This window comes from Pseudozyma hubeiensis (genome assembly GCF_000403515.1).
Source record: "Pseudozyma hubeiensis SY62 DNA, scaffold: PHS45, whole genome shotgun sequence".
In the NCBI taxonomy this organism is placed as follows: Eukaryota; Fungi; Basidiomycota; class Ustilaginomycetes; order Ustilaginales; family Ustilaginaceae; genus Pseudozyma; species Pseudozyma hubeiensis.
In genome coordinates, this window is record NW_012133827.1 from 1,331,287 (window position 1) to 1,350,058 (window position 18,772).

The 18,772-nt window shown below is 56.8% G+C and overlaps 6 protein-coding genes across 6 annotated transcripts; 4 read left to right on the plus strand and 2 right to left on the minus strand.

The window, feature by feature from the left end:
• Positions 1-504: 504 nt before the first annotated feature.
• Positions 505-3,591, plus strand: PHSY_004923 (hypothetical protein; the record flags this gene model as incomplete). Its single annotated transcript, XM_012335535.1, has 1 exon — positions 505-3,591. One exon carries the CDS (start codon positions 505-507, stop codon positions 3,589-3,591), a length of 3,087 nt encoding a protein of 1,028 aa, XP_012190925.1.
• A 1,336-nt stretch (positions 3,592-4,927) lies between these two features.
• Positions 4,928-7,300, plus strand: PHSY_004924 (hypothetical protein; the record flags this gene model as incomplete). The annotated part of the gene is made up of 1 exon (XM_012335536.1): positions 4,928-7,300. The coding sequence occupies one exon, from the start codon at positions 4,928-4,930 to the stop codon at positions 7,298-7,300; it is 2,373 nt and encodes a 790-aa protein (XP_012190926.1).
• Positions 7,301-7,631: 331 nt separating this feature from the next.
• Positions 7,632-9,488, minus strand: PHSY_004925 (hypothetical protein; the record flags this gene model as incomplete). The annotated part of the gene is made up of 1 exon (XM_012335537.1): positions 7,632-9,488. One exon carries the CDS (start codon positions 9,486-9,488, stop codon positions 7,632-7,634), a length of 1,857 nt encoding a protein of 618 aa, XP_012190927.1.
• A 271-nt stretch (positions 9,489-9,759) lies between these two features.
• On the plus strand, positions 9,760-12,852 carry PHSY_004926 (hypothetical protein; the record flags this gene model as incomplete). The annotated part of the gene is made up of 1 exon (XM_012335538.1): positions 9,760-12,852. The coding sequence occupies one exon, from the start codon at positions 9,760-9,762 to the stop codon at positions 12,850-12,852; it is 3,093 nt and encodes a 1,030-aa protein (XP_012190928.1).
• A 618-nt stretch (positions 12,853-13,470) lies between these two features.
• PHSY_004927 (hypothetical protein) lies at positions 13,471-13,731 on the minus strand (the record flags this gene model as incomplete). Its single annotated transcript, XM_012335539.1, has 1 exon — positions 13,471-13,731. One exon carries the CDS (start codon positions 13,729-13,731, stop codon positions 13,471-13,473), a length of 261 nt encoding a protein of 86 aa, XP_012190929.1.
• A 3,115-nt stretch (positions 13,732-16,846) lies between these two features.
• Positions 16,847-18,394, plus strand: PHSY_004928 (potential zinc finger protein; the record flags this gene model as incomplete). Its single annotated transcript, XM_012335540.1, has 1 exon — positions 16,847-18,394. One exon carries the CDS (start codon positions 16,847-16,849, stop codon positions 18,392-18,394), a length of 1,548 nt encoding a protein of 515 aa, XP_012190930.1.
• Between the last annotated feature and the right edge of the window lie 378 nt (positions 18,395-18,772).

Genomic DNA, 18,772 nt, shown 5'->3' on the forward strand with positions numbered 1-18,772 from the left:
GGCTCGTGCGAAGCTTGTTCTTCCTTGCCAAGGACGTTCCTCCTGGTCAGACAAGTGAACGATGACAAAGGTTGCGCTGGGAGGGTTGTAAAACCCAGCATTTGTTAAGATGGGTCAGCGACACAATTTCTGAAAAAAAAGGCGCCGTGCGCTTGTCTCTGAGAGAGAGAGAAAAGTGTTGATTAAAGCGAGCATTGTCGCGACGCGACCGAGCTCCGGGAAAAAGTGACACTCATCGCCGTCATCTCGTCATCGTCTGAACAACCATCCGTCCGACCGGCCAGTCCCTCATTGGAACGCAGAGGCTCTGCATAGGCTTGCGCGTTGCGTGCGCTTCACATCCAGCACATATACTGTCTGCCTTCGCACGTCACGCTGTACCCAGCAGTCATAACACTAGCTTTCGCCTCCCGCCGCACGTCGCGCTCGCATCTTCACCAACCTCTACGGCCTGACTGGATCTCCTGATCGAATTGCGGCGGATCCCAATTGAAGCTGCCAAAAATGGCTTCATCCTCGTCGAGGCCAGTCGCTGTGGCCGGTTCGTCTGCCCAGATCGACGATGCGGACATCGTGCAAGAAATGTACAGGCTCCTGGGTAATCTGACTCGCAGCTTCGTACCGGCCACACGCAAGAAGCGAGACGAGACGAAAGACGAGAGAAGGACACGCAAGGAGCTCAAGGATGCACTCGATGACATGGGGTACGACATCATCGAGCTCAAAGCGGAATCGGCCTCTTCAACGCAGAGGCCAGACCAGAGCTATGTGGTCGACTCGATCCGACGCAAGATCAATCGGCTATCCGTAGATGGAGGCTACGAGTCCGCGACTCGATTCGCAAACGTCCTCTCCAGGCTCGAAGGCTCGAGCGATCTGCGTCACCTGCCTGGCATGCTCGAGCTGCTGGATGCACTCGCGTTCACCGCCAGCAATCCTGGCGCATTTGCAACTCCTGCCTCGCGAGCGGTATCGTCTAGCACCAACAGACGCGAGCCGGACACGAGGGCGACTCCGTACACGATCGCAGATACGCCCGCCACCAACGCGCCTTCGACTGCACCGACCAGAGCCCACGTCAACTCTCAACCGTCTGGTAGTCGGGCACCATCGTCACGTCCTCGCACAGCAGCCGCCGACACGATACCTACGAAAGCATCTCAAAACATCCCCGATCCGCGCTCGCTGGGGAAATCTGCAGAGACTCGCAAGCAGCTTATCTCGGCTTCTGACCTGCGCAACAACGGCCAGGTAGTTTCGAAGGCCCAATTGCTCCGAGACCTGAGGCAAGAATTGGGCAAGAAGCAGATCCCCGAAGATGAGCTGCTTCAAGACGTCATCTTCCTTATGCAAGGTATCAACGGCCGTCATGTGCGATTCCAAGAGGAGTTCCAGTATGACGTTGCAGTGGCAGCACCATTAGCTGAGGGCGAGACAGCCGGTCCGGCCAAAGTGGTCAGAGTCGTGTTCAACGAAGGCGAAGCAGGCTACATCCATGCACCCACCAAGCGGATCCTACATCGGCTTGCTGAGCTTGGCCAGCTTTATAAGAGGGTCTCGGAGTTTTCACAGCAACGAAGCGCGATGCCGGCTTCGGGACTCATCATGCAGAGTCTCTGCCATTTCATTTCGAACGAGCTGACCGGCTTTTACCGGCTCGTGGCCAGCTTAGAGGCGCAGATGAACATCCGAACCAGGGACGGTCCAGGAGCGCCGCATGACGTCGAAGTGCGAGAAGGAAACGCGAGCAAGGCAACTTCCACCGCCTATGTCACCCTCAAACGACTCTCCTTGTGGACGGAAGAAATGACGCTGCGCTTCCGACTCATGAGCACCATCATCGAGAGCTGTCAAGATGCGCACGGCGGATCGCTCGTGTCTCTGATCCATTCCTACACCTTCAACGGCGATCCTTTTATCCGCAGATTCACTTCTGGTCTGCTCGACGAGGTGTCGAAGCCCTTCTTCCATTCGTTGTCCTTGTGGATCTACGAGGGCGAGCTGCAGGATCCTTTCCACGAGTTCTTTGTCGAACTCAACGATGACCCGCGCAGAGCCAGTCAGAGCCGTTCGGGCTCAAATCCCCCTGACGGGGATTTGCCAAGCTTCACCGATCTGGACGGCGACGCCGCATCTCTGTGGCAGAACAAATTTGTCTTTCGCAAGGACATGCTGCCGAGCTTCCTGCAGGAGTCGTTCGGACGCAAGATCTTTTCGACAGGCAAAAGTCTGAACTTCATCCGACAAAGCTGCGGCGACGGCGATTGGGTTGCCACGCGGCACACACTCGCTGGGCCTAGTTCCGAGCTGCGGTACACGGATCTGACTGGACTTGAGAGCACCATAGAGAGGGCGTTTACAAGTGCAAGCAAACGCCTGCTCGACATTTTCCTCGACGAGTTCAGACTGCTCGAGCATCTACGAGCGCTCAAAGACTATCTTATGCTGGCACGGGGCGACTTTGTGGACCTGCTCATGGCCTCGTTGGGTCCGAGCCTTAGTCGTCCAGCCAATTCGTTGTTCCGACACAACCTCACCGCATCGCTCGAGACCGCGATTCGTGGCTCGAATGCGCAACACGACGACGCCGAGATCCTTCGCAGGCTTGACGCACGCATCCTCGAGTTTAGCACGGGCGACACTGGTTGGGACACGTTCACGCTCGAGTACAAGCTGGATTCGCCGGTCAACACGGTGCTTGACAATCAGGCTATGGTCGGGTACCAGACCATCTTTACGCATCTGTGGAAGATCAAGCGGGTGGAGCTTGCGCTCAATTCGAGCTGGCTTCGACTGCACGAGACTGGCACTTCGTTGTGCAGGATCAAGCGAGGCGGCGGCAACGCAGTGTTGGTGGACTTGCGACGCGAGTCGCAACGGTCGATGCTGATGCTTTCCGAGATGATCCACTTTATCCGACAGATGCAGGGCTTCGCACAGCTCGAGGTGATCGAATACTCGTGGAACGATCTGTTGACCTTCTTCTCGAGGCGACAAGGCGATCTGGACGAGCTCATTGAAAGTCACCGCGCCTACCTGAACGCATTGATTGGCAAGGTGCTGCTGCGCGGCGGCAAGAAGGGATCACAGGACTACTTGGCGGGCGAACTTCGGGCGCAGTTTGATTCGATCCTAGCCTTTACGGTTGCTGCGGACGACCTGACCCACCTGAGCACGCGGGAATTGGCGCGATTCGACATGGAACGCGGACACGTTTCGGTGCCAACCGAGCGTGGAGCCCGGTCGCGAACCGTGTCGACGACGGCGGCAGCGGCAGCAGCGGCAGCGTCGGCTGCAAGCGCTCTGTCGCTTGCCCCGAGCGATCCAGCCGAGCTTGCGCGTATCAGCAAGCGCTTACACGAGACGTCGGGAGCGTTCCAAGAGAGGATGGTGTTGATCGTCGGGGCGCTGGAGAAGCACGCGAACTTGACTGTGCGCGATCTAGCGGTGAGGCTCAACTTCAACGGCCGATATGAAGTGGGAACGCATCGAGCGGGCGGCGCGGCCAACGCCTCAACGATTGCGGGTGGCACTGTGCAAGGACGCAAGAAGGAGGTTGCCACCGCTCCGTTGGCAGCTGCTGCATCGTGATCGTGTTGTAGGTGCAATGATGTTACAATAAATGCCGACATATACCCAAACCAGCTGGTTCGCCCTGAAGTTCTCAGATGACCGATAGCACTGACAGACATGCATGTGAGAGTGCAAAGGATGAAGCGATTGAGAACCATGGTGGAGTGGAAACGGCGGTGTGACCTAACAACGACAGAAACGATGACGAATTACCCGCGACACCAGATGTCTCAGCCCACCGACATGACAAGTTCGTGTCTTGGAGTAAAACCCCTCGATACAACATCAATCACACGACCAACAAACAGTCTGAGTTGGCTGTCAGTCGGATATGATTGCAGGCTTGGGTGCCGACAGCCTTCCGGCAGAGCCAATAACACCGCTAGCCTCGGCGAATGCTTTTCAGCCCCGGTTGAACACAAGGCAAAGAGGAGCGCTCCATCTTGACCGGAGCGAAACTGCCAGATTAGCGCCTGCTTTTGCACTCAATCTCATATTTTTCAGATTCGGGCTGCAGCCAGACGCGCAAGTCAGTCTAGACTAGCGCAGAGACTGAGAGACGCAGAGAGTGCGGACACGCGCCCCAACACGGGAAACAAGGCTAACGCGGTTCTTTTTGACCGGCAAGGGCGTCGGTCTGACGCGCTTTGAAAGCCAAGCTCACAGTCTGAAACGCACAGGCGCAGGCAGGCACGCATTCTCAAACAGTCACGCCGTCACGCAGCCGCGCCATGTCTCTCGTCGAAATTCAGCGGTGCAGTTCTCGACCCTTTTTGGCGGACTCGCCCCGTTGGCTCGTGTTGCTGTTGCAAGTCGAGTAAAGTTAGTGTGTCAAGGCTCAGCTTTGAGCCTAAAGCTGGAACTTCCACTGGTCACCCGCCTCTGTCCCACCGAGCAAGGGATCGACGGTACAGAGTGTGGTGCAGCTGCGTCCTTGTGCCACCCTTCCCGCATCTGCTTTTGCATCTCGGGTCTTGTATCTTCCTTTGTTTGCTAACACCTTGTCACTGACACATATCGTCCTCGGTGCACTTTCCACCTTGCCACATCGCCACCATCTTTTCGCTCCCCAGTGCCGCTTTCTCTCTACTACAACACGACATCGGTCTATCTCATCGGCCCGCATTCGTTTCGCAAGGCCAGGCGCTTCGCTATCGCTTCAAGATCCCAAACGAGTATATCGCTCTCGAGGAGCGACCTGTTCGAGTGCTACGACCACCTTCGCAAGCCAGCAAAGCATTCATTGCCACCTTCTCTGACGCTGCGCCTCCGTATACCGCCACAAGCCCTGTCGGCAAGCATCCCGCCTTTCCAAAAGAGTCGCTCGAGCTTCTTGCCGCGCGCATAGCTCACCATGACGACCATGGAGCAGTCTAGCAGCATGACGAGCGAGGGCAGTGGAAGCCGCGATCGTGGCCACATGGTAGGCAAGAGGCTTACTGCTGCCAGCATCGGCAACCGCAATACCAACCGCTACTCTGTCACTGCCCTCTACTCGATGGCGGCAGAGCAGGATGTCGAAGTAGAGGATGACCTCGCACGTGCTCAAAAGCGTCTCCGCGAACTTAAAGGCCGCATCTCGGCGCAGTCCAAGAAGAACTTCGTGCTCGAACGAGACGTCCGCTATCTCGACAGCCGCATCGCCCTTCTCATTGCAAACCGCATGGCTCTCGACGAGCAGAGCGAAGTCGCCTCCACGCTCGAAGAGACCGACTCAACGGCTGTCGGCACTTCGCTGGACGACCGCAAGATGCAGCAGTACGGCAACCTCTTCTTCCTCCTGCAGTCCGAGCCAAGACACATTGCCGCACTCTGCCGCCTTGTCAGCTTGGCAGAGATCGACACGCTCTTGCAGACCGTCATGTTTACCCTCTACGGTAACCAGTACGAGAGCCGCGAAGAGCATCTGCTCCTCACCATGTTCCAGTCCGTCCTCTCCGCTCAATTCGAGACCGCCACCGAGTTCGGATCCCTTCTGCGTGCCAACACGCCCGTATCACGCATGATGACCACCTACACTCGCCGTGGGCCCGGTCAGTCGTATCTCAAGAGCGTCCTCGCCGAACGTATCAACAGCCTCATCGAGCACAAGGATCTCAACCTCGAGGTCAACCCTCTCAAAGTCTACGAGCAGATGATCAACCAGATCGAAGAGGACACTGGCAGCCTTCCCCCCAACCTCCCACGCGGTGTGCCAGCCGAAGTTGCAACCGAAAATGCCGATGTTCAGGCCATCATCGCTCCAAGACTCACCATGCTCATGGAGATCGCCAACAGCTTCCTGCAAACCATCATCAACTCGATCGACGAAGTGCCCTACGGCATCCGATGGATCTGCAAGCAGATTCGCAGTCTCACAAAACGCAAATACCCTGACGCCACCGAGCTCGCCATCTGCTCCCTCATCGGGGGCTTCTTCTTCCTTCGTTTCATCAATCCGGCCATCGTGACACCCCAGGCTTACATGCTCGTCGATGGGCCTCCTGCCAAGCATCCTCGTCGTACCTTGACGCTCATCGCCAAGATGCTTCAGAACCTCGCCAACAAGCCATCCTATGCAAAGGAGCAGTACATGATGTCGCTCAACCCTTTCGTCGAGAACAACAAGGCTCGCATGAACGCTTTCCTCAACGCTCTCTGCGACGTTGGCGACTTTCACGAGACACTTGAGATGGATCAATACATGGCGCTGTCCAAAAAGGATCTTCAGATTCAGATCACGCTCAACGAGCTCTACAACACGCATTCGCTCGTAGCTCAGCATCTCGACATTCTTGCCCCGAACGATAAGCATCATCTTCGCATCCTCATCGACGAGCTCGCAGGCTCGCCAGGTCAAGTGCCGCGCAAAGAGAACCGGACATTGGATCTGCCCCTCTTCTCGCGGTGGGAGACACCCATCCAGGACTTGACGACGGCCTTCATGTCTGAGAACAATGTGACGCAGAACGACATCCTCTACATGGAAACCAAGTCCATCTTTGTCCAGCTTCTGCGTTCCATACCGTCGCTCGCCGAGAAGCGACCCATCAATCTGCCCGTTATCGCAGAGCGCGCCGCCACCACTAAGGATGCAACGCTTGTTCGCAAGGGCATCAAGGTCAAGGAGATGCTGCGCGAGCTTGAAGAGCTCAAGGTGGTAGATCGAAGGGACGGCTACAGCTTGATGACGGATGAAGTCGCTACCGAGCTGACCCACCTCGGCAACATGCGGGAAAAGGTGATGCAGGAGATGCGCAGCCTCGAAGCCGTTTACAAGACCATCTGCGAACACAACAACTACATGCGCAGTCAGCTCGACACGTACAAGAGCTATCTGCAAAACGTACGAATGACCAGCGGCAGCGCCAAAGACAAGAGCGCCGGTGGTGTCGGCGTCATTTCCGTCGGTGGCAAGGAGAAGAAGGCGCCCAAGACGCAGGCGTTGGGTCCCTATCGCTTCACCCATGCGCAGATGGAGAAGGACGGCATCATTGTCGAGAGCAACGTGCCCGAGAACCGTCGTGCCAACATCTATTTCAACATCACCTCGCCCTCGCCCGGTACCTTCATCATTGCTCTGCACTACAAGGGTAGGGAGAAGGCCATCCTCGAGATGGATTTGAAGCTGGATGATCTGCTGGAAAAGCAGAAGGACGACGTTCAGCTGCTCGACCTGGAATACGTGCAGCTGAATGTCTCCAAGATTCTTCAATTGCTCAACAAGACGTTCACAAAGCGACGATGATGGGTCGGCTTTTCGAGGAAATTGCTTCTTTTCACCTTTCGATCAACTTCTTGGATATACCCCTAATGTGGTTTCTTTCGCTCGATATTCTTGCACGAGACGTCGTCGTGGTCTGTAGGGCAGCGTTGGCGTCTCTCTCCTATCTATGTTGTACGCTCTTTTACCGGTGACTCTGTCAATGAAACTCAGTTGTATTCTCCAAACGCGTGATGTTGACACGACAACAGTGCGTACGAGTGAGGTGACGGTGTCAGCAGGTCAGGATGGTGTAAGCAGTCCAGCATCGCGAAGGCATTTTGAGATTGCGGTTCGGAGAAAAGACACATCAACTTTACTCGGTCTTGACGGCCACCTCGTCACCTTGGCCCGCAGCGGTAGCAGCGAGACTACCGTTTGACGGATCCGCCGTGGTGACCGTATCAGTCTCGGCCTCTGCACCGCTCGGCGTAGCTTTCCCCGCCCCCTGCTGCACCGCCTGCGCAATCCTCTGCTTAGCAATCCTCAATTCGGCATTCACCCTTTCCAGCTGCTTCCTCAACTCCAACCCCGTCGTCACCGCTCCAATCAGATTCTCCCACTTCTCCACATTCTTGGCCGTAGGGAAGATCAATCTCGGTGCCACTGGCGGATCGGATTCCGCGAGAAGCTGGGTTGTTTTCAGCACCAAATTCGGTCGAGGCGCGAGCATTCGAGATGAGCGCAGGTAGACGCCGTGACCGGAAGTAGGGTTGGCGGGGTTGGTGGTGATGGCGGGAAGGGTGGATGCGGTTCCGACGAGATGGGCGTAGGGAGGTCGTGTGGATTGAGCGGCTGCAACGGTGGGTGGGGCGGGGATGCCCGCGGCGGAGAGAGCCTCGGTGGTAGCTAAGTTGGGGGTGAATCTGACGATGCATTGCATCTCGTCGAACTGCGCCTGACGCAATTCTGCGCGTTGCTTGCTCGTCAAATTCGCTGACGGTCTCTGCACGACGGGGGCAGCGGTAGCAGCATCTTCCGCTCCCGGCGTGCCGATGTCTTCGATCTGCTGAAGCTTGCGCTTCTTGTTGGCACCACCGGCACGACCTTTGGAGCTCGGGTCCTCTTCACCTCCCAACAAGCTTGCGATACCCGACCCTGCAGCTGCGACAGCATGCGGACTGGAGCTCGGCAGGCTCTCCCATCCTCCCAACAAACGCAAAAGCTCTTCGCGTTCGGATGCGTATTTGGCTTCGTTTTGTTCGATGCGTCGAATCTCCACATACAACGCCTCTTCCTCTGCTAGCTGTTCCGGTGTGCGCGTGTAGAGCCGCGCGACTGCTTTTTTGCGTTCCACCTCGCGCTGCTTGTCGAAGGCGTAGGTGCTCAGCAGCATCTGTCGGGTTTCCACGTCGTCGGTCGAGATCCGAGACCGGATGAGTCGTCGACAGATGGCGTAGTAGCGTGCTTTGAGATCCTCCATCGACCTCTCTTTGGCCGGTTGTGCGATGGCCGAGGCGGATCCGGCGAGGAACGAAGGTTGGGCGGCTGCCCAGTCGTATCGATCGTGGATGACTACGAAGCGTAGGTCGTAGGCGGTGCAGAGCTCCATGAGATAGTCGGTCTCTTCTTTGGTCCAGTCATCGTCTCGTAGGTGCTGGATGTATTCGTCGTTCGAGTAGCTGTAGACGCCGGAGTTGGTGTTGAACTCGGCGTACTGATACTTTGTCTCCGGATCAGCGTCTTCGAGCAGCTGTCCGTCTCCTGCCGCCGCCGCCGCCGCTGCCGCTGCTGTCGACTGACTAGCAGGTGCCCAATGATGCAGCACGAGCCCGTTGTTGATCTCTGGCGTTTCGTCATCGATCTGCGTATCGTCACGAGCCGAGTTGAGGAAAGGAGTCCATCGCCACTGTCTCACTTTCTCCTTGCGACGCTTGAATTTGGGCTTGAACAACGCTCCCATTCCCATACCTGGTTTTCCCTCGGCGTCGAGCCCATGTGTCATTGCGAGCGTGGGGGCGTTGTCGCCGAGAAGGGCGAAGAGTTCTCGTGTCATGCCGTCGTACTTGGGCTTGGAACGAGAGGCGGATGCTGCAGTGGATGGATGTGGGTTGTTCGAGCTGGATGACTTGCGCGGTTTGGATGATGAGGAGAATGCGTGTGCTGAGGAGGAGGGGCGAGAGCCCGATCGCTCCGGTAGGGAGAGAATGTCGCGCACATCGTTGGATGTCATGTTGGCGCAACTGGACGAGCCCGACGCCGGTGCGAAAGCAGATGGTATGAGGCGTTGCTCTGACACGATACGATCGCCTAGCGTGTGTCTAGGGCGAGGCAGGCGGCGAGGCAGGCTGCTGGGCGAAGAACTTGGGAGAAGTGATGGTAAGGAAGTGAGAAGCTGTAGGTCTTGGCGACGACCCTTGCTTGACTGTTCAGGACCTTTGGCAACAGAAGGAGATCGGGGCCCGATTTTGTGTCCCCGCGAAAATCTCACAGCCGACTAAGTTATGTGTACGGTGCACGACCCTCATCAAGGGTCCATCTTTCTCCTGCATCAAGACGATGTAAGTTGCCTTGCGACCGCCGAACAACTCCTGATCATCTTGAATATCCTCGAAGCGTCCTTCGCCCCTGACGTCCATCGCGCTCGAGGGGATGCGCGGATTCAGACGTATGCATCGGCATCGACGATAATCATGTCGCTTCTCGTCGATCCGGACCATCTCATCCACTCCTTGCGGCTGGCGTACTTGAAGCGTATAGACGACCACTATGGTCCCAGGATCATCACCTTCCCTTCCGTCTCTGCTGGCAAGCAGGACGCTTCAACGTTATCGGCGAATCCGCCAAATGTTTCGCAGTCACTATCAACCTCGTCTTCATCCACTTCCTTCTTCGCATCGTCCTCCACCGCTGCGCGCAGAGATGATGCTCCAAGCCGCGCCTCGGCATCGCTGTCCTATCACAACCCCTTCGGCCCAGACTCACACGTCGTAGTCGCCGGGCTCACAGATCCTTCGCGCCATCCGGAGCTTGCTACCGTCTATTCTCCAGTGCCAACAGCCGCAGGTCCTGGCTTGTTTGGAGGATCCAGTGACAAGATCGACAGAGGTCGAGAAAGGAATGCGGACGCGCTGGATGGCGGAGCCGATGCCACCGATGGTGGCCACAGACCTGGCGGCTTGTCGTACACGCAGACCATCTATGGACCTGGTCGGAGCGGCGCTTTGGGCATGAGGGTCAATGGCCGCAGAGCGAGCAAGCGGGTCAGTATCAGCACGAATCGGTCTCCCGCACCGCCAGCTGTCGAGAAGAACGACAAATCGGAGGGGCTGCAGGAACCAACAACAGCCGAACAGACCACTGCGTCGCCGGACAAGGTATCGGCAGGCAAGACAGTCATTCAAACAGCTGGGAATAGTCTGTCGCGTCCACCAGGCGAGGCGAAGCACGAGACAGAGTTGGAACTGCGCGCTGATTTCGCCAACGTAGAGACCGGAACGGTCATGGGAAAACGTGTCAACTTTGCCCTGCCAGACAATCCTTCCGGTGCGGGTCGTGCGTCTCTCGACGCAGAACCAACTTCTGAAGATCAATCGCTCTCGCCTCGTCCTCAAGGCGCAGCTGCAGGGCGTCACGGCTCGCTGTATGCGGACAGCTCGACTGAGTCCAACACCGCATTGTCCAGTCTCGGCTCGGCCGGTTCCTTACCGGACGGCAGCTTGGGTTTGACCACGATCAATTCCGCCATCACAGGAGGCCTTCATTCACCACGCTCCTCAGCAAGTCAAGGCAGAGACGATATTCTCACCGCTCGCTCCTCTCCCGTCACGTCTCGCCCGGTTGTACCACCGCGCAACGACATTCCTTCGCTTTCCGCACCACCAAAGATGGTCGTATCGGCAACCGATGACAGCGATGAGAACAGCGACATCAACAAGGCGACACACGCTCGCAGCAGTCGGACAAAGCGACGGAACAGTCGGCGGATGAGTCATCCTCACGATGCACGCTTCGTGGGGCAGTCCGACTACTTCTCGTCGATCCGCGTAAGCCGAAGTCAGCTGGAGGCACGGCATGCCAATCGACCCAAAGGTTCCATACTCAGCTCGATGCTCCAGAAGCAAAATTCTGGACCCGAGAACCCTTTCGCTGCCTTCTATGCTGGCATTGCTGGCCGTGCAGCAACCGTGCCCAGCATGACGGTGGAGATCTACTTTCCCTGGGCCGAGAGTAGGCAGCCATCGCCATCATCACCACCGACGAGCGGAGCCATTTCGGTGCATCCAAAGACAAAGAGCATGAAGCTCAACATTCGTAAAGACGCTACCATGGAGGAGGTCATCGGCTACGGTCTCTACTGCTACGTCGAGGAAAAGTGGAAGCCCGAGTTGGATCCTATGGAATCCACGAGCTCCGATAGCGAGTGCGAGGCCAAGACGACGACGATCGGATGGACTTTGATGATCGTCGAGGATGGCGAAGTGGACGACGATTTCCCTGCCATCGATCAGAGCCTCTTGCTTGGCAAGTTTGGAGGCGACGAGTTCGCAATCTGCGAAGCTACGCCGAATCAGATTCGACAGCATCGCGATACGTACACCAGCATTGCAAGGAGGACGGTGCGCGCACCGACTACATCCAAGACGGTCGGCAACAAGACTGGCGGCGGTGCCGGCGAGTCAATTGCCGCTGGGCCTGGCACGGTCGACGCAACGCAGAGCACGTTGGTCGGCGGAGCAAAGAGCGGAGCGGCGGCTATCTCGGGCAATCCTGCTCTGGCGAGTCGCCTAGGCGTACCTGGGGCGGGTGCGCAAGTGACACCAGGCTCTCTGGTCAACATTCAGGGCACCCCGATCTTTGCCTCGGGCGCCCTGTCACGCAGCGCTCTGGGATCGTCTTCGCAGTCGATTTTCCTTCGCGTGCTGGTGACGCCGAACACAGAGGTGCGCTACAAGACGACGCTACAGGTGCCTTCCGACATGTACCTGGCAGATGTGCTCGAGATGATATGTCGCAAGCGACACTTGTCGAATGTGGACGACTGGGCGCTCATCGTGCCGGACAAGAGCATTGTCGTACCGCTCGACCGGACAGTCGAGTCTCTGCAGGGAAATCACGATCTCGCCCTCGTCCGCCGGTCAAGCCTAGGGGCTTTGGGAGGCACCGGTGCTCTCAGCAGCTCATCCACTAACCCCAACGCATCGATCTTCAAACGCTACTCGGCCGACACCAACGCGGCCTCCGGTCAGCCCAAGTATACGAAAACACTCGACATTGCAGCAGCGTACAAGTCGTACACAGTGTATCGCAAATCGCCCATGTTTGGCGGACGACACAACGAGCGCAGCCTTACGCTCGATGGAGACTGGATCCACATCATGCCTACGGACATGAAGACGTTTGGCAAAGCGGCTTCGTTCCACGTATCGAGCGTGGTAGCGTGCAAGCTGTCGAGCAAGCTGGTCAACGGATTCAAGCTGGTCGTTTGGAGAGAGAGTCCGAGGGACACCAAGAGGTACGATTTCGAAGCCGATTCGGCTAGGATTGCAGCGGAGATTGTGAGGGAGATCAACTTGTTGAGGAGTCAGAATTCTTGAACCGAGATTTCGAGGCAGTGATTTTGTGCGCCGGGTAAATTTAAGTCATGTAGCCCCTATTTTTGGTCTCAGATTTGAAAAACCGGCAATGCACACTCTTGTTCTAGTGAGTTCCAAGCGCGGTCTGCGGACGTGCGAGAGCATGAGTGGTTCTCAGGATCTCGTCGGAGTCATGGTACGAGACGAAGGCCCAGGCTGAAGGGAGAGAAGTGTCTTACATAAAGCTCGGGTTAGGCAAGGTAAGGTTGATGCGGGCGTCTGCCTGCACTTTGGTGTTTGTAGGGCGCTACCCGTCTTGCAGGCGGGAAGCACAGCCCTGCAACTGCGGGAGGCTCCCATCCCATCATACTCTGCAGCGACGACAAAAGATAGCGAAGAAAAGCTGGTTGCGGGAAGTGCGAGTCTAGGAAGCTGTCGTTCTCCGGTGGAGCAGGTCAGGCTTGCTTTGGGCACCGACGAGGGCCGCACCCTAAAGTGTCTTACAAGTGCCGGGCCTGGGTGCGCTGCATTCCGTCGGCTCGTTTCGAAGCGTCGAGTTGGAAAGTGTCCGGCTCCAATGAAACGAGTTCGGATGAGGTGGTTCCATACTACAGTACCAGCTCGACCTTCGAATCCACCTCATTTGAGTCGGAACAAGCGCCGATGAAATGGGAAACATGATCGGCCCGGCCGAACTCCAGCCCACCGGACACTCCGCGGAATGCGAACACGGCGAGTGTGACCACGGCCATTCAGCTTGCTTCTTCGCTCCGTAGATGAGACCGGTAAGGACTCGATCCGATTCGATCGTCGGCCCGAGAAATCGTCGACGACAAGCCCACACCGGACGACCGATCGATCACCAGCTCTTGTATGAGACGGACTTCTGGTGAAGTGCATTTCTGGATACTCCAAGTCACAACAGGTACGATCTTGTATCACGCTCGTCGACACGTTTGGCTGCCAACGAGCGTGTGGGAGACGCTATGGGGGACTGAACGGCGAACGAGACAAAGCCGAACGGCGAGTTCACCGCTGATCGGTTGCACCGCTGTCTCATTCTTTACTGGCCCGCATGCCGGACAACATTGAGAGAGCGAGATCGTTGTCAAGCTCTGTTCTATTAATGCAACAATTGCACTTTTGACTACAAACCAGTGTTCGAAGTTGTTGGAAGGTTCTACGGCATCTACGCTGTTTGCGAGGAGCGAGTTTGCAGCTGCAGACGTGCAAATGTTTCGACAGTGCCGAGGCGAGCGCTGCCAACTTCATATACACGGTGGTCGCCATAGCCTCACGGACTGTTCTACCGTGTCGGCTGCGGCTGCCTCCTTATCGACAGTATGCTACGGGGACCATACAACTTGTGCCAATTGTGACACTAAAGAGAGCGAGAAAAAGAGAAAAAGAAAAGAAAAGTGACAGGCACATATGCATGCAGCCGAGCTTGCTCGAGACACTGGCATGGTGCCAGGGTCTAACGGATGGGCCGTTTTCGCGAGACAAGGGTCTCGATCCGAAGGCGCCTGTCGGCTAATCAACCCGTTCGATCCTCGTTTCCTCGAGCCAGCCTCGTCGCATCGTCCCAACTCTACACCAAAAGCCGCCCTGCTCTCCATCACGGCAGGTCACCTACCGCAGATTCCGGATTGAAAGAGGCTGTGCTGCTGATATCATATCTTGTGAGCCACTGTACTACGAAAAAAGGCGGGTATCGTCGCATGCAAAGGAATGCAGGCATTCATGCATTTGTGCGTCAACACGCGAGGTTCTGAGGAAAACGTCACCACGCTTTCGCATAGACTCCAAAGTCCGTAGTACGCCACGCCAACCATCGATCGCTCCGCTCACACCGTCTCGAGCGGTGGCGTCGGAGGCTTACGGTGCGGCGACCGCAGCAAGTGACGAGACAATCACCGATGGTCGGTACTTTTGTGAGAACTGGTGGTCGGGTGACGCTATCGTAGCGATTCGTGAGGTGTCGGTCGCAGCTCGCTTCTGCTTCTAGTCTCTTCGCTCTCTTCAGTGGCTGGTCTCGCGCTTCGCTTTGACCCATGTACCAGTACACGCTAACTTAAGGGGACACTGGACTCGATCGAACGCACCAGTGGGACTGAACGGTGTTCCACGACCCACGCCTCAAGCCCGTTCCTTGCGCAGCAGTCGCCGCCAATGCGAACTTGAAGTCAGTCAAGACCACTCTATCATTTCGGTTCTCGAAATCCATACGCTCGTCGTGGCCTGGACAATGGCGGCTACAACACTTTGCTGCCTTCGACGAAGCTCACACGCACAATACATGCACCGAGCCCTCGAGGCGGATCGCCATATTGAGTTGTCACAAATGATACATTGCTTGTTGGGCGGCGTTGAGCATTTCAATCGAGAGCACAATGCTGGGAAAGAGCATGAGCTTCATGTGGTGGGATCGGTTAGCGGTGAACCGAACCTAAAAGCGAAACGAAAAAAGAGAGCCAAGCTTGGCGGGTCGCGATTTTAGGCGGATGGCTCACTCGATCGAGGCAACGCTTGTCATGACGAATTTTGAAATTCTTGATTTCTTTTTTGGATGCCCGCTGCAGAGAACTGCGTGAATGCACTTGCAATTGCCTTTTTCTGCCAAAGGAAATTGGCGTTCCCGTGAATTTTTGGATGCGGCTGTGAACGGTCACCGCTCCGCAGCGATGTGCCGTGCTGGACCTGCCAAAAAGAGAATGGATCCACACGCTCCGCCCGCCCAGCCGAATTTCGATCCAGCTGAATCAGTCAGCCAGCCCGCCTGGGCTCGCTTGGCTCAGCGCTTTCCTGTCAGCCAAACGTCGGCTCTCCCGCACTTTGGCTTTCCCTCTCAGAGCCTTGGCCCTCGATTGCGAAACGCTCTTGATCGTCTCTACCACCATCTCGACCATCTTTCCATCGAGTCTGCCCGTCGCGAAAGCGCATATCAGCTGCGGCTTTCACCTCTAACTCGCCTTTACAGGCTAACGACCCATTGTAAGTGCCATTTCTCTCCATTTGGCGCTCGAAAATCTCGCTTGCTTGCGCACTCACCACCTCGGTAGCAGCTCGCCCGGACCTCCTCGATCCTGCTGCCAAGAGAAGGTGAACAATGGTCAGAATCTGTCGATGAAGCCGCGCCTCAATCTATGCAATGCACTCGACCTTGTCGATGCTTCTGGTGCGAGGTTGTGCACCATCCGCGCTTACCCTCGCGACCTAGATCGTAGATGCACGCATGCATGCACGGTGGCTCTTGCCAACTGCGATCTCATGAAAGCGTGTTGAACAGTGGCGTTGTGTCCCTTCAAGTCAAACTTGATCGTCTGACTGGCACACGGACCGTCGGCATGCACATGCGAATGCTCGTTTCATCAACGTGTTGTCGCATCCACCTGCCTCATCACCCTGTGTCGGTCCGTGAATTTGCTGGCTTCTTTTACAGAGGCGCAGAAAGCTGACCGGTGTTTCTCTTCTCTCTCCCGTCTCCTTCATTTCAACTTCACCCGGACGCCGCAGTTAACGACCATCTAACGACCCAGCAATCCATCCCGGCTTGAATCCCGGATCATTTTCACACTTGTCACATCCCACTTAACGCCACCCCTCCAAACAGCCACAGTCCACTGCTCTTTTCGACCCTTCCACCTGCATCGCCGGCACGGACATTTCGGTTCACCACGCGCTAACCGCCCGCGCTTGTCCTTGTCCTGTAACCACAACCCATCACTTGAAACAGCGTAGACGCTATTTCATCTGCATGCCAGTTTTGACGTGCACCGCTCCCCTTGTCACGAACCTTTAACGACCCCAGGCCTCTCCTCCAGCTTTTGAGGAGTGCCTGTAACGACTTTAACGACCCGTTCTATCCCACTCGATTCACGTCCCTCTTCTCCAGCATACTGTTCACGACGACCCCTCGCCATCTCTTGATTCCTCTTTCCCTCTGATCACGATTACGCCTTCCACCGTCCGTAGAACTCTTTTCACGACCGCACATCCTTTCTTCATTATCAAAATGGAGGAGCAACTCTTCAGTCCCAGCGCCGCTGCTCAGCTCTTTGATCTCCCCCTTTCCTCGGGCGGTCTCATCGGCTTCTCGCCATCCATCGATACCGAGAGCTCCTTGCCTCTCACCTTTGGCGACTCTCTCGAGACGTCCGCCTTCATGCTTGAGGTTCAGCGCAAGCGCGCCGACACCGTCACCACTCTCAAGCCCGACTTTGATTTCAAGGACGACTTTGGTTGTGACACCACCACCTTCTTCAACGACATTCCTCAACGTCCGCGTGCTGCTCAGCGCCTCTCCCTCACCCCTTCGATCGGCAGTTCCGCCGCTTCCACCGCCTCTGAGTACGACGACAGCGGATTTGACAGCGAAGCCGACCTCAGCTATGCTGCCTCCCCCGCTGCTGACGATGCTTGCGCCGCTCAATGGACCGACTCGTCCTTCAATCCTTTCGACGCCTCCGCTTCGATTCAATCCGCTTTCAACCGCATCAACTTCCACTCGCCAAGCGGCGAAGCCAAGGATGCCACCATCCGGGCCAGCACCTTCAACCACCACGCCGATTTCAGCTTCAACGAGTTCATCGAGGACGCCGAACACGGCGCACAGAAGCTTGCCGCTTCTGCCATTGTGGGTGCCATCCCAACCGGCGATGATGTCAGCTGTGTCATGAACTCGCAAGTGCCCATCTCGCCCTTGAACCTCGGCGAAGCCCAAAGCCAGTGCGGTCACGGTCATGTCCGGTACAGTGGAAGCGAATCCAGCCTCGGCATCTTTCAGGCTTCCGATGTCGGCGCCGTCCACATGCCGATGCAGCCTTACCATCTCAACTCGTACTACGGCAACGCTGGCCCTTGCCCCATGGTCTTTTCCCAAAGCGCTCCCGATGCGACATGCTTCCACCCCCATGGCTCGCCCTGCCCTTCTTCCCCCAGCAGCGCTCGCAGCTCGTCTCCCTTCCCTACTTTCGGCATGGCTGGCGCCATGCCCTCGGTGCTTGCGTCGCCTCCCTCCCGACAGGATCAGATCCAGGTCCAACACGTGCCTGCTCAGGCTCCCGGTCTTGCCATGCTGCCTAAGGGCATGAGCCTCTACAGCCACTTTGCCCACCTTGCCAACCCGTACGCCGGACTCATCACCAAGCGCTCTCGCGGTCGCCGCGTGCCCAACAAGCCCGAGGAGATGAACAACCTCGGCAAGAGCGGCAAGGTCTACACTTGCAAGGTGCCTGGCTGCGGCAAGTGCTTCAAGCGCAGCGAGCATCTCAAGCGCCACGTCCGCTCCATTCACACCGACGACAAGCCCTTCCTTTGCCCCTTCCCCTCGTGCAACAAGCGCTTCAGCCGACACGACAATCTCAACCAACACGCTCGCGTACACACCTCGATGGGCGGTGGTGTTGCGGGCTCCGCGGGCGAAGAGTACGATGCTTCATCTGTCCACCCCATGTCGCAAATCCACATGGCTCTCGCTCATCCCATGGTGCTCACTGCGGCACCTCAAGGTGGTATCTCGATCGCATCTGGCCCGACGCCCCAGATCAAGCAAGAGAACTAAGCTGCCGGCTCATTCTTTTCTTGAAGAAGCCCGCTTTCAAGCTACAGTCTCTTCTTGCTGTTCATTGGATCCTCGTCGTTCCTTTTGCGATACCCAGGTGGCCCTGTTGGCGATGATTTCTCTCGTCGCTCTGGACTGCCGCTTTGATGATACCACTTTGCTTTTGTTGTTTCGCTTTCGAGCTCTTATGTTGTGAGCGTTTTGTCGTCTCCTTCACCGCTGCCTGACCTCAGCCAACGACTTTTGTCGACGTACATAGTCTGTTGGCTTCTGACGGTCGGTAGCCGCTCTGGGGTGTTGGGTGACTCTCTGGCTCAACACCGATGCTGCCCCTGTGATTGCGACGTGCCTCGACCCGAGGTCGTCTTTTGCTCCGCC